A 15721-nucleotide genomic window follows, 5' to 3' on the forward strand; every position below is an offset into this window, starting at 1 on the left:
GAATTGCCATTGAGAAGACAGTTGAATTGCCATTCAGAGAAGACAGTTGAATTGCCATTGAGAGAAGACAGTTGAATTGCCATTGAGAGAAGACAGTTGAATTGCCATTGAGAAGACAGTTGAATTGCCATTCAGAAGACAGTTGAATTGCCATTCAGAGAAGACAGTTGAATTGCCATTCAGAAGACAGTTGAATAGCCATTCAGAGTTTAAAGAGAAGACAGTTGAATTGCCATTCAGAGTTTAAAGAGAAGACAGTTAAATTGCCATTCAGAGTTTAAGAGAAGACAGTTGAATTGCCATTCAGAGTTTAAAAGAAGACAGTTGAATAGCCATTCAGAGTTTAAAGAGAAGACAGTTGAATTGCCATTCAGAGTTTAAAGAGAAGACAGTTGAATTGCCATTCAGAGTTTAAAGAGAAGACAGTTGAATTGCCATTCAGAGTTTAAAGAAGACAGTTGAATTGCCATTCAGAGTTTAAAGAGAAGACAGTTGAATTGCCATTCAGAGTTTAAGAGAAGACAGTTGAATTGCCATTCAGAGTTTAAGAGAAGACAGTTTAATAGCCATTCAGAGTTTAAAGAAGACAGTTGAATTGCCATTCAGAGTTTAAAGAAGACAGTTGAATTGCCATTCAGAGTTTACAGAGAAGACAGTTGAATTGCCATTCAGAGTTTAAAGAGAAGACAGTTGAATTGCCATTCAGAGTTTAAAGAAGACAGTTGAATTGCCATTCAGAGTTTAAAGAGAAGACAGTTGAATTGCCATTCAGAGTTTACAGAAGACAGTTGAATTGCCATTCAGAGTTTACAGAGAAGACAGTTGAATTGCCATTCAGAGTTTAAAGAGAAGACAGTTGAATTGCCATTCAGAGTTTACAGAGAAGACAGTTGAATTGCCATTCAGTTTAAAGAGAAGACAGTTGAATTGCCATTCAGAGTTTAAAGAGAAGACAGTTGAATTGCCATTCAGAGTTTAAAGAGAAGACAGTTGAATTGCCATTCAGAGTTTAAAGAGAAGACAGTTGAATTGCCATTCAGGGTTTACAGAGAAGACAGTTGAATTGCCATTCAGGGTTTACAGAGAAGACAGTTGAATTGCCATTCAGAGTTTAGAGAAGACAGTTGAATTGCCATTCAGAGTTTACAGAAGACAGTTGAATTGCCATTCAGAGTTTACAGAGAAGACAGTTGAATTGCCATTCAGGGTTTAGAGAAGACAGTTGAATTGCCATTCAGAGTTTAAAGAGAAGACAGTTGAATTGCCATTCAGGGTTTACAGAAGACAGTTGAATTGCCATTCAGAGTTTACAGAGAAGACAGTTGAATTGCCATTCAGAGTTTAAGGAGAAGACAGTTGAATTGCCATTCAGAGTTTACAGAAGACAGTTGAATTGCCATTCAGAGAAGACAGTTGAATTGCCATTCAGAAGACAGTTGAATTGCCATTCAGAAGACAGTTGAATTGCCATTCAGAAGACAGTTGAATTGCCATTCCAGAAGACAGTTGAATTGCCATTCAGAGAAGACAGTTGAATTGCCATTCAGAGTTTAAAGAGAAGACAGTTGAATTGCCATTCAGAGTTTAAAGAAGACAGTTGAATTGCCATTCAGAGTTTACAGAAGACAGTTGAATTGCCATTCAGAGTTTAAAGAGAAGACAGTTGAATTGCCATTCAGAGTTTAAGAGAAGACAGTTGAATTGCCATTCAGAGTTTAAAAGAAGACAGTTGAATTGCCATTCAGGGTTTACAGAGAAGACAGTTGAATTGCCATTCAGGGTTTACAGAGAAGACAGTTGAATTGCCATTCAGAGTTTAAGAGAAGACAGTTGTATTGCCATTCAGAGCTGCTGTTACGGAGTATTCAACCCCCCTTGGCGCGTTCCTCTCAGACACTCTGTCCTGTCATGATGCTGTCACCTCCACCCCAGTCTGAAACCCTCTAAGCCCTTGGCTCGTTCCTCTCAGACAGAGGCATATCTTTTTAAAGAGTATCTTTAATTCAGAGCCTGTTATGGGGTTACGGGTTGGTTGGTCCTGAAAGGCTGCAGCAGCACTGTCAAGGCCCCAACCGCCTACAGCGGCTTACGGAGTACTCAACCCCCCTTGGCATTTTAACAATTTTGTTGCCTTTACAACCTGGAATTAAAATGGATTTTTCGGGGTTTTGTATCACTTGATTTACACAATATGCCTGAAGATGCAAAATATAGTTTATTGTGAAACAAACAAGGACAGCCAAAAAAACTGAACTTGAGCGTGCATAAATATTAACCCCCCACAAAGGCAATACTTTGTAGAGCCACTTTCTACAGCAATTACAGCTGCAAGTCTCCTGGGGTATGTCTCTATAAGCTTGGCACTTCCAGCCACTGGGATTTTGCCCAGTCTTCAAGGCAAAACTGCTCCAGCTCCTTCAAGTTGGATGGGTTCCGCTGGTGTACAGCAATTTTAAGTCATATCACAGATTCTCAATTGGATTGAGGTCTGGGCTTTGACTAGGCCATTCCAAGATATTTAAATGTTTCTCCTTTAAACCAGTCGAGTGTTGCTTTAGCAGTATGCTTAGGGTCATTGTCCTGCTGGAAGGTGAACCTCTGTCCCAGTCTCAAATCTCTGGAAGACTGAAAACGTTTCCCTCAAGAATTTCCCTGTATTTAGCAACATCCATCATTCCTTCAATTCTGACCAGTTTCCCAGTACCTGCCGATTAAAAACATCCCCACAGCATGATGCTGCCACCACCATGCTTCACTGTGATGAGAGGTTTTGGGTTTGCGCCAGACATAGTGTTTTCCTTGATGGAAAAAAGCTGAATTTGAGTCTCATCTGACCAGAGTACCTTCTTCCATATGTTTGGGGAGTCTCCCACAGTACCTTCTTCCATATGTTTGGGGAGTCTCCCACAGTACCTTCTTCCATATGTTTGGGAGTCTCCCACAGTACCTTCTTCCATATGTTTGGGAGTCTCCCACAGTACCTTCTTCCATATGTTTGGGGAGTCTCCCACAGTACCTTCTTCCATATGTTTGGGGAGTCTCCCCAGTACCTTCTTCCATATGTTTGGGGAGTCTCCCACGTGCCTTTTGGCGAACACCTTTAGTGTAGATGTGGCCTTGTGTTTTAGGTCATTGACCTGCTGAAAGGTGAATTCATCTCCCAGTGTCTGGTGGAAAGCAAACTGAACCAGGTTTTCCTCTAGGATTTTGCCTGTGCTTAGCTCCATTCCATTTTATTTTAATCCTGAAAAACTCCCCAGTCCTTAACCATGACAAGCATACCCATAACATGATGCAGCAACCACTATGCTTGAATATATGAGGAGTGGTACTCAGTAATGTGTTGTATGGGATTTGCCCCTAACACAACACTGTATTCAGGACAAACATTGTATTACTTTGCCACATGTTTTACAGTTTTACTACCTGTTATACAGGCCGGGTGTAGAGGTCAGGACCCAAACTCTTCCTACCTGTTATACAGGCCGGGTGTAGAGGTCAGGACCCAAACTCTTCCTACCTGTTTTAAAGGCCGGGTGTAGAGGTCATGACCCAAACTCTTCCTACCTGTTATACAGGCCGGGCGTAGAGGTCATGACCCAAACTCTTCCTACCTGTTATACAGGCCGGGCGTAGAGGTCATGACCCAAACTCTTCCTACCTGTTTTACAGGCCGGGCGTAGAGGTCATGACCCAAACTCTTCCTACCTGTTATACAGGCCGGGTGTAGAGGTCAGGACCCAAACTCTTCCTACCTGTTATACAGGCCGGGCGTAGAGGTCATGACCCAAACTCTTCCTACCTGTTATACAGGCCGGGTGTAGAGGTCATGACCCAAACTCTTCCTACCTGTTTTACAGGCCGGGTGTAGAGGTAATGACCCAAACTCTTCCTACCTGTTTTACAGGCCGGGCGTAGATGTCATATCCGTCTCTGGTCGGACTTCTCCCCCGGCGATCCAGAGACTGGTAGACATGACCATCTTCATCTGACAGAACCGATCTCTCTAAGTCCTCCTCCTCCTCTTCATCATCATCATCATGGTCTTCAGAGAGCCTAGGAGAGGGCAAGCGAGGCCGGCCAGCCAACGATTCTGGCTCTCCGTCTCTAAATAAAGACATGAGAGAGAGATCACAGATCTACTCCTTTAGACTGGTATCACTGATTCACAGCTTTGGTCACTGAGGGCAGACTACTGTAAGTGACCTACTACAGATATAGGATCTTCATTTGATCAACATGTTGTTGCAGGAATTTTTTGTAGTGTATTCAATGTTTTAAAAAGGTTGCTAATGTTTATAATTTTCCACTTAAAAAATGTCAGATGTTATTTTGCCTTAATGAAAAATATATCAACCACCACAAAACATGTATATAATTATAATCCACATAATAATGAACATTTCCTGTTGCCGCAGGATTATTTTCCTGCTGTGAAAAACTGGGTCAAATTAAGATACGACATCTGTAGGTGGCACTGCAGGCTCTCTCTCAATTCATCTGTGCTCGACTCTTCCTCAAAAAGTATTGGAGAAGAAGGTCTGAGGGGCGGGACCTTGAGCCTTCTCCTCCAATACGTTTCAAACAAGACGCTAGGAGACAGGATGCAAGGAATTGCAGGAGAATTGATTGTCGGCCTACCGAGTGTAGAGCGCCGTGCTGGCGTAAGGCTGGAACGTGGTGTGTGTCTCTGAGCGTGAGCAGTCACTCTCGGAGAAGGATCTGGGGCGTGCAGGAGGGAGGGCGATGGTCCGGCCGGTCAACGACGACGACAAGATGGCGGCTGCCAAGGCAGACCTGTAGTACGGACAGAAAGGCGAGTTAAAGAGGAAGTGGAGACAAAAGTAGAAAACACACTGTCACTATGGATGAGGGTTCATTAAACAGATGGATGAGGGTTCATTAAACAGATGGATGAGGGTTCATTAAACAGAGATGGATGAGGGTTCATTAAGCACACTGACGGATGAGGGTTCATTAAGCACACAGACGGATGAGGGTTCATTAACACACAGATGGATGAGGGTTCATTAAACACAGATGGATGAGGGTTCATTAAACACAGATGGATGAGGGTTCATTAAACACAGATGGATGAGGGTTCATTAAACACAGATGGATGAGGGTTCATTAAACACAGATGGATGAGGGTTCATTAAACACAGATGGATGAGGGTTCATTAAACAGATGGATGAGGGTTCATTAAACACAGATGGATGAGGGTTCATTAAACAGATGGATGAGGGTTCATTAAACACAGATGGATGAGGGTTCATTAACACACAGATGGATGAGGGTTCATTAAACACAGATGGATGAGGGTTCATTAAACACAGATGGATGAGGGTTCATTAAACAGATGGATGAGGGTTCATTAAACAGATGGATGAGGGTTCATTAAACAGATGGATGAGGGTTCATTAAACAGATGGATGAGGGTTCATTAAACAGATGGATGAGGGTTCATTAAACAGATGGATGAGGGTTCATTAAACAGATGGATGAGGGTTCATTAAACACAGATGGATGAGGGTTCATTAAACACAGATGGATGAGGGTTCATTAAACAGATGGATGAGGGTTCATTAAACACAGATGGATGAGGGTTCATTAAACACAGATGGATGAGGGTTCATTAAACAGATGGATGAGGGTTCATTAAACAGATGGATGAGGGTTCATTAAACAGATGGATGAGGGTTCATTAAACACAGATGGATGAGGGTTCATTAAGCACACTGATGGATGAGGGTTCATTAAACACAGATGGATGAGGGTTCATTAAGCACAGATGGATGAGGGTTCATTAAAGCACAGATGGATGAGGGTTCATTAAAAAGATGGATGAGGGTTCATTAACACACAGAATGGATGGGGTTCATTAAACTGATGGATGAGGGTTCATTAAACAGATGGATGAGGGTTCATTAAGCACAGATAGATGAGGGTTCATTAAACACAGATGGATGAGGGTTCATTAACACACAGATGGATGGGGGTTCATTAAACAGATGGATGAGGGTTCATTAACACAGATGGATGAGGGTTCATTAACACACAGATGGATGAGGGTTCATTAAACAGATGGATGAGGGTTCATTAAGCACAGATGGATGAGGGTTCATTAAGCACACAGATGGATGAGGGTTCATTAAACAGATGGATGAGGGTTCATTAAACACAGATGGATGAGGGTTCATTAAACAGATGGATGAGGGTTCATTAAACAGATGGATGAGGGTTCATTAAGCACAGATGGATGAGGGTTCATTAAACACAGATGGATGAGGGTTCATTAACACACAGATGGATGAGGGTTCATTAAACACAGATGGATGAGGGTTCATTAAACAGATGGATGAGGGTTCATTAAACAGATGGATGAGGGTTCATTAAACAGATGGATGAGGGTTCATTAAACAGATGGATGAGGGTTCATTAAACAGATGGATGAGGGTTCATTAAACAGATGGATGAGGGTTCATTAAACACAGATGGATGAGGGTTCATTAAACAGATGGATGAGGGTTCATTAAACAGATGGATGAGGGTTCATTAAACAGATGGATGAGGGTTCATTAAACAGATGGATGAGGGTTCATTAAACACAGATGGATGAGGGTTCATTAAACACAGATGGATGAGGGTTCATTAAACACAGATGGATGAGGGTTCATTAAACACAGATGGATGAGGGTTCATTAAACAGATGGATGAGGGTTCATTAAACAGATGGATGAGGGTTCATTAAACAGATGGATGAGGGTTCATTAAGCACAGATGGATGAGGGTTCATTAAACACAGATGGATGAGGGTTCATTAACACACAGATGGATGAGGGTTCATTAACACACAGATGGATGAGGGTTCATTAAACAGATGGATGAGGGTTCATTAAACAGATGGATGAGGGTTCATTAAACACAGATGGATGAGGGTTCATTAAGCACAGATGGATGAGGGTTCATTAACACACAGATGGATGAGGGTTCATTAACACACAGATGGATGAGGGTTCATTAAACAGATGGATGAGGGTTCATTAACACACAGATGGATGAGGGTTCATTAAACACTGACGGATGAGGGTTCATTAAACAGATGGATGAGGGTTCATTAAGCACAGATGGATGAGGGTTCATTAAGCACAGATGGATTCATTAAGCACAGATGGATGAGGGTTCATTAAGCACAGATGGATGAGGGTTCATTAAGCACAGATGGATGAGGGTTCATTAAGCACAGATGGATGAGGGTTCATTAAACAGATGGATGAGGGTTCATTAACACACAGATGGATGAGGGTTCATTAAACACAGATGGATGAGGGTTCATTACACAGATGGATGAGGGTTCATTAAACAGATGGATGAGGGTTCATTGACACACAGATGGATGAGGGTTCATTAAACAGATGGATGAGGGCTCATTAAACAGATGGATGAGGGCTCATTAAACAGATGGATGAGGGTTCATTAAACAGATGGATGAGGGTTCATTAACACACAGATGGATGAGGGTTCATTAACACACAGATGGATGAGGGTTCATTAACACACAGATGGATGAGGGTTCATTGACACACAGATGGATGAGGGTTCATTAAACAGATGGATGAGGGCTCATTAAACAGATGGATGAGGGTTCATGAAACAGATGGATGAGGGTTCATGAAACAGATGGATGAGGGTTCATTAAACACACAAATGGATGAGGGTTCATTAACACAGACGGATGGGGTTCATTAAGAACAGATGGATGAGGGTTCATTAAACAGATTGATGAGGGTTCATTAAACACCGATGGATGAGGGTTCATTAAACAGATGGATGAGGGTTCATTAAACAGATGGATGAGGGTTCATTAAACACAGATGGATGAGGGTTCATTAAGCACAGATGGATGAGGGTTCATTAAACAGATGGATGAGGGTTCATTAACACAAAAATGGAGGAGGGTTCATTAAACAGATGGATGAGGGTTCATTAAACAGATGGATGAGGGTTCATTAACACACAAATGGATGAGGGTTCATTAAAACAGATGGATGAGGGTTCATTAAAACAGATGGATGAGGGTTCATTAAGCACAGATGGATGAGGGTTCATTAACACACAAATGGATGAGGGTTCATTAAAACAGATGGATGAGGGTTCATTAAAACAGATGGATGAGGGTTCATTAAACAGATGGATGAGGGTTCATTAAGCACAGATGGATGAGGGTTCATTAAGCACAGATGGATGAGGGTTCATTAACACACAGATGGATGAGGGTTCATTAACACACAGATGGATGAGGGTTCATTAAACAGATGGATGAGGGTTCATTAACACACAGATGGATGAGGGTTCATTACACAGATGTATGAGAGTTCATTAAACAGATGGATGACGGTTCATTAAGCACAGATGGATTCATTAAGCACAGATGGATGAGGGTTCATTAAGCACAGATGGATGAGGGTTCATTAAGCACAGATGGATGAGGGTCATTAAACAGATGGATGAGGGTTCATTAACACACAGATGGATGAGGGTTCATTAAGCACAGATGGATGAGGATTCATTAAGCACAGATGGATGAGGGTTCATTAAACAGATGGATGAGGGTTCATTAAACACAGATGGATGAGGGTTCATTAAGCACAGATGGATGAGGGTTCATTAAACAGATGGATGAGGGTTCATTAACACACAGATGGATGATGGTTCATTAACACACAGATGGATGAGGGTTCATTAAACAGATGGATGAGGGTTCATGAAACAGATGGATGAGGGTTCATGAAACAGATGGATGAGGGTTCATTAAACAGATGGATGAGGGTTCATGAAACAGACGGATGAGGGTTCATTAAACACAGACGGATGAGGGTTCATTAAGCACAGATGGATGATGGTTCATTAACACACAGATGGATGAGGGTTCATTAACACACAGATGGATGAGGGTTCATTAACACACAGATGGATGAGGGTTCATTAACACACAGATGGATGAGGGTTCATTAACACACAGATGGATGAGGGTTCATTAACACACAGATGGATGAGGGTTCATTGACACACAGATGGATGAGGGTTCATTAAACAGATGGATGAGGGCTCATTAAACAGATGGATGAGGGTTCATGAAACAGATGGATGAGGGTTCGTTAAACAGATGGATGAGGGCCCATTAAACACACAAATGGATGAGGGTTCATTAACACAGACGGATGGGGGTTCATTAAGAACAGATGGATGAGGGTTCATTAAACACAGATGGATGAGGGTTCATTAAACACAGATGGATGAGGGTTCATTAAGCACAGATGGATGAGGGTTCATTAAACACAGATGGATGAGGGTTCATTAAACAGATTGATGAGGGTTCATTAAGAACAGTTGGATGAGGGTTCATTGACACACAGATGGATGAGGGTTCATTAAACAGATGGATGAGGGCTCATTAAACAGATGGATGAGGGTTCATGAAACAGATGGATGAGGGTTCATTAAACACACAAATGGATGAGGGTTCATTAACACAGACGGATGGGGGTTCATTAAGAACAGATGGATGAGGGTTCATTAAACAGATGGATGAGGGTTCATTAAACACAGATGGATGAGGGTTCATTAAACACAGATGGATGAGGGTTCATTAAACACAGATGGATGAGGGTTCATTAAACAGATGGATGAGGGTTCATTAAACAGATGGATGAGGGTTCATTAAACAGATGGATGAGGGTTCATTAAACAGATGGATGAGGGTTCATTAAACAGATGGATGAGGGTTCATTAAACAGATGGATGAGGGTTCATTACACAGATGGATGAGGGTTCATTAAACAGATGGATGAGGGTTCATTAAACAGATGGATGAGGGTTCATTAAACAGATGGATGAGGGTTCATTAAACACAGATGGATGAGGGTTCATTAAACACAGATGGATGAGGGTTCATTAAACACAGATGGATGAGGGTTCATTAAACACAGATGGATGAGGGTTCATTAAACACAGATGGATGAGGGTTCATTAAACAGATGGATGAGGGTTCATTAAACAGATGGATGAGGGTTCATTAAACACAGATGGATGAGGGTTCATTAAACACAGATGGATGAGGGTTCATTAAACAGATGGATGAGGGTTCATTAAACACAGATGGATGAGGGTTCATTAAACAGATGGATGAGGGTTCATTAAACACAGATGGATGAGGGTTCATTAAACAGATGGATGAGGGTTCATTAAACACAGATGGATGAGGGTTCATTAAGCACAAATGGATGAGGGTTCATTAAGCACAAATGGATGAGGGTTCATTAACACACAAATGGATGAGGGTTCATTAACACACAGATGGATGGGGGATCATTAAAACAGATGGATGAGGGTTCATTAACACACAAATGGATGAGGGTTCATTAAGCACAGATGGATGAGGGTTCATTAAAACAGGTGGATGAGGGTTCATTAACACACAAATGGATGAGGGTTCATTAACACACAAATGGATGAGGGTTCATTAAAACAGATGGATGAGGGTTCATTAAAACAGATGGATGAGGGTTCATTAACACAGATGGATGAGGGTTCATTAAACACAGATGGATGAGGGTTCAATAAGCACAGATGGGAGTCAACAACAAAAACAAGTGGTACTTTGAAGTCCGTGACACTAAGGTTTTAACCCAGATGGGATGAGGTTTCCTGTAATTACAGGTTTTAACCCAGATGGGATGAGGTTACCTGTAATTACAGGTTTTAACCCAGATGGGCTGAGGTCACCTGTAATTACAGGTTTTAACCCAGATGGGCTGAGGTCACCTGTAATTACAGGTTTTAACCCAGATGGGCTGAGGTCACCTGTAATTACAGGTTTTAACCCAGATGGGATGAGGTTACCTGTAATTACAGGTTTTAACCCAGATGGGATGAGGTCACCTGTAATTACAGGTTTTAACCCAGATGGGATGAGGTTACCTGTAATTATAGGTTTTAACCCAGATGGGATGAGGGTTCCTGTAATTACAGATTTTAACCCAGATGGGATGAGGTCTCCTGTAATTACAGGTTTTAACCCAGATGGGATGAGGTCACCTGTAATTACAGGTTTTAACCCAGATGGGATGAGGTCACCTGTAATTACAGGTATTAACCCAGATGGGATGAGGTTACCTGTAATTACAGGTATTAACCCAGATGGGAGGAGATTACCTGTAATTACAGGTTTTAGCCCAGATGGGAGGAGGTCATCTGTAATAACACATTTTAGCCCAGGTGAGATGATGTCACCTGTAATTACAGGTTTTAGGACAGATAAGATGAGGTCACCTGCAATAACAGGTTTTAGGACAGATGGGATGAGGTCACCTGTAATAACAGGTTTTAATCCAGATGGGATGAGATCACCTATAATTACAGGTTTTAGGATAGATGGGATGAGGTCACCTGTAATAACAGGTTTTAATCCAGATGGGATGAGGTCACCTGTAATAACAGGTTTTAGCCCAGATGGGATGAGGTCACCTGTAATAAGAGGTTTTAGGATAGATGGGATGAGATCACCTGTAATAACAGATTTTAGCCCAGGTGAGATGATGTCACCTGTAATAAGAGGTTTTAGGACAGATGGGATGAGGTCACCTGAAATAACAGGTTTTAGCCCAGGTGAGATGATGTCACCTGTAATAAGAGGTTTTAGGACAGATGGGATTAGGTCACCTGAAATAACAGGTTTTAGCCCAGGTGAGATGATGTCACCTGTAATAAGAGGTTTTAGGATAGATAAGTCAGAATTCACATAGTCACTCATACTTACATGTACAATAAGTCATCTGAGAGTCATGGCAATAAGGTTAGAAAGAAAAAGGATGACAGAAGAGGGTGGAAGGGTAGAGGAAAAAAGGAACGAGGAGACAAGGAACGAGGAGACAAGGAACGAGAAGGGAAGAGGAGAGAAGGGAAGTGGAGACAAGTAACGAGGAGACAAGGAACGAGGAGACAAGGAACGAGGAGACAAGGAACGAGAAGGGAAGTGGAGACAAGGAACGAGGAGACAAGGAACGAGGAGACAAGGAACCAGAAGGGAAGTGGAGACAAGGAACGAGGAGACAAGGAACGAGGAGACAAGGAACGAGGAGACAAGGAACCAGAAGGGAAGTGGAGACAAGGAACGAGGAGACAAGGAACGAGGAGACAAGGAACGAGGAGACAAGGAACCAGAAGGGAAGTGGAGACAAGGAATGAGGAGACAAGGAACGAGGAGACAAGGAACCAGAAGGGAAGTGGAGACAAGGAACGAGGAGACAAGGAACGAGGAGACAAGGAACGAGGAGACAAGGAACGAGAAGGGAAGAGGAGAGAAGGGAAGTGGAGACAAGGAACGAGGAGACAAGGAACGAGAAGGGAAGTGGCGACAAGGAACGAGGAGACAAGGAACGAGAAGGGAAGTGGCGACAAGGAACAAGGAGACAAGGAACGAGAAGGGAAGTGGAGACAAGGAACGAGAAGGGAAGTGGCGACAAGGAACGAGGAGACAAGGAACGAGAAGGGAAGTGGCGACAAGGAACAAGGAGACAAGGAACGAGAAGGGAAGTGGAGACAAGGAACGAGGAGACAAGGAACGAGAAGGGTAGAGGAGAGAAGGGAAGTGGAGACAAGGAACGAGGGGACAAGGAACGAGGAGACAAGGAACGAGGAGACAAGGAACGAGAAGGGAAGAGGAGAGAAGGGAAGTGGAGACAAGGAACGAGGAGACAAGGAACGAGGAGACAAGGAACCAGAAGGGAAGTGGAGACAAGGAACGAGGAGACAAGGAACGAGGAGACAAGGAACCAGAAGGGAAGTGGAGACAAGGAACGAGGAGACAAGGAACGAGGAGACAAGGAACGAGGAGACAAGGAACCAGAAGGGAAGTGGAGACAAGGAACGAGGAGACAAGGAACGAGGAGACAAGGAACGAGGAGACAAGGAACCAGAAGGGAAGTGGAGACAAGGAACGAGGAGACAAGGAACGAGGAGACAAGGAACGAGGAGACAAGGAACGAGGAGACAAGGAACGAGGAGACAAGGAACCAGAAGGGAAGTGGAGACAAGGAACGAGGAGACAAGGAACGAGGAGACAAGGAACGAGGAGACAAGGAACCAGAAGGGAAGTGGAGACAAGGAACGAGGAGACAAGGAACCAGAAGGGAAGTGGAGACAAGGAACGAGGAGACAAGGAACGAGGAGACAAGGAACCAGAAGGGAAGTGGAGACAAGGAACGAGGAGACAAGGAACGAGGAGACAAGGAACCAGAAGGGAAGTGGAGACAAGGAACGAGGAGACAAGGAACGAGGAGACAAGGAACCAGAAGGGAAGTGGAGACAAGGAACGAGGAGACAAGGAACCAGAAGGGAAGTGGAGACAAGGAACGAGGAGACAAGGAACGAGGAGACAAGGAACGAGGAGACAAGGAACCAGAAGGGAAGTGGAGACAAGGAACGAGGAGACAAGGAACGAGGAGACAAGGAACCAGAAGGGAAGTGGAGACAAGGAACGAGGAGACAAGGAACGAGGAGACAAGGAACGAGGAGACAAGGAACGAGGAGACAAGGAACCAGAAGGGAAGTGGAGACAAGGAACGAGGAGACAAGGAACGAGGAGACAAGGAACGAGAAGGGAAGAGGAGAGAAAGACGTCAGACAGAGTTGAGGATGCATTCCAAATGACACCCTATTCCCTACATAAACACAATATCCTACGGGCCCTGGTGAAAAGGTGTGCATTCTATATAGGGTACAGGATGCCATTTGGGATGCAGATCCGTTTGTGAGGTGTATGTTCCATATAGGTACCTGGGTCTTTCTGGAGAGGGGTACGGGCTGCGAGGGGGAGGGGTACGGGGTACAGCAGGCCGGGGGGCGATGGTGGCTGCAGGGATCAAGCCGTGAGCTATGTGCCTCTAAATCAAAACAAACCTTATTAGGGGGAAGCGTTCACCACAACACAGGGAAGGTGAGGTGTGAGGAGATGAGGTGTGAGGTGATGAGGTGTGAGGAGATGAGGTGTGAGGTGATGAGGTGTGAGGTGATGAGGTGTGAGGTGTGAGGTGATGAGGTGTGAGGAGATGAGGTGATGAGGTGTGAGGAGATGAGGTGTGAGGTGATGAGGTGTGAGGTGATGAGGTGTGAGGAGATGAGGTGTGAGGTGATGAGGTGATGAGGTGTGAGGTGATGAGGTGTGAGGTGATGAGGTGTGAGGTGATGAGGTGTGAGGAGATGAGGTGTGAGGAGATGAGGTGTGAGGTGATGAGGTGTGAGGAGATGAGGTGTGAGGTGATGAGGTGTGAGGTGATGAGGTGTGAGGAGATGAGGTGTGAGGTGATGAGGTGTGAGGTGATGAGTTGTGAGGTGAAGAGGTGGAGGAGATGAGGTGTGAGGTGATGAGTTGTGAGGTGATGAGGTGTGAGGAGATGAGGTGTGAGGAGATGAGGTGTGAGGAGATGAGGTGTGAGGTGTGAGGTGATGAGGTGTGAGGTGTGAGGAGTGAGGTGATTAGGTGTGAGGTGATGAGGTGTGAGGAGATGAGGTGTGAGGAGATGAGGTGTGAGGTGTGAGTGTGAGGTGATGAGGTGATGAGGTGTGAGGTGATGAGGTGTGAGGTGTGAGGTGATGAGGTGTGAGGTGATGAGGTGATGAGGTGTGAGGTGATGAGGTGTGAGGTGATGAGGTGTGAGGAGATGAGGTGTGAGGTGATGAGGTGATGAGGTGTGAGGTGATGAGGTGATGAGGTGTGAGGTGATGAGGTGTGAGGAGATGAGGTGTGAGGTGATGAGGTGTGAGGAGATGAGGTGTGAGGAGATGAGGTGTGAGGAGATGAGGTGTGAGGAGATGAGGTGTGAGGAGATGAGGTGTGAGGAGATGAGGTGTGAGGTGATGAGGTGTGAGGTGATGAGGTGTGAGGTGATGAGGTGTGAGGAGATGAGGTGTGAGGTGATGAGGTGATGAGGTGTGAGGTGATGAGGTGTGAGGTGATGAGGTGTGAGGTGATGAGGTGTGAGGGGATGAGGTGTGAGGTGAGAGGTGATGAGGTGATGAGGTGGTGAGGTGTGAGGTGATGAGGTGATGAGGTGTGAGGTGATGAGGTGTGAGGAGATGAGGTGTGAGGTGATGAGGTGATGAGGTGTGAGGTGATGAGGTGTGAGGTGATGAGGTGTGAGGTGATGAGGTGTGAGGTGATGAGGTGTGAGGTGATGAGGTGATGAGGTGAGGTGATGAGGTGTGAGGTGATGAGGAGATGAGGTGTGAGGTGATGAGGTGTGAGGAGATGAGGTGTGAGGTGATGAGGTGTGAGGAGATGAGGTGTGAGGAGATGAGGTGTGAGGGAGATGAGGTGTGAGGTGATGAGGTGTGAGGTGATGAGGTGTGAGGTGATGAGGTGTGAGGTGATGAGGTGTGAGGTGATGAGGTGTGAGGTGATGAGGTGATGAGGTGTGAGGTGATGAGGTGATGAGGTGTGAGGAGATGAGGTGTGAGGTGATGAGGTGTGAGGAGATGAGGTGTGAGGTGATGAGGTGATGAGGTGTGAGGTGAGGAGGTGATGAGGAGATGAGGTGTGAGAAGATGAGGTGTGAGAAGATGAGGTGTGAGGAGATGAGGTGTGAGGTGATGAGGTGTGAGGTGATGAGGTGTGAGGTGATGAGGTGTGAGGTGATGAGGTGTGAGGTGATGAGGTGATGA

General features: G+C 44.5%; 1 protein-coding gene across 1 annotated transcript in view; it reads right to left on the minus strand.

Moving 5' to 3' along the window:
* Window positions 1-15721, minus strand: part of LOC127924185 (centrosomal protein of 89 kDa-like) — a gene marked incomplete at its 3' end in the record, with an annotated part of 41452 nt that overhangs the window by 17813 nt on the left and 7918 nt on the right. Inside the window, exons 2-4 of the mRNA XM_052508639.1 lie at window positions 13838-13944; window positions 4642-4797; window positions 3897-4107 (exon numbers count right to left, since the gene is read on the minus strand). Coding sequence (XP_052364599.1) covers window positions 3897-4107; window positions 4642-4797; window positions 13838-13944 — 474 coding nt within the window. The remainder of the gene's footprint in view (window positions 1-3896; window positions 4108-4641; window positions 4798-13837; window positions 13945-15721) is intronic.

The sequence above is a fragment of the Oncorhynchus keta genome, unplaced genomic scaffold, assembly GCF_023373465.1.
Source record: "Oncorhynchus keta strain PuntledgeMale-10-30-2019 unplaced genomic scaffold, Oket_V2 Un_contig_3778_pilon_pilon, whole genome shotgun sequence".
NCBI classification, from domain to species: domain Eukaryota; kingdom Metazoa; phylum Chordata; class Actinopteri; order Salmoniformes; family Salmonidae; genus Oncorhynchus; species Oncorhynchus keta.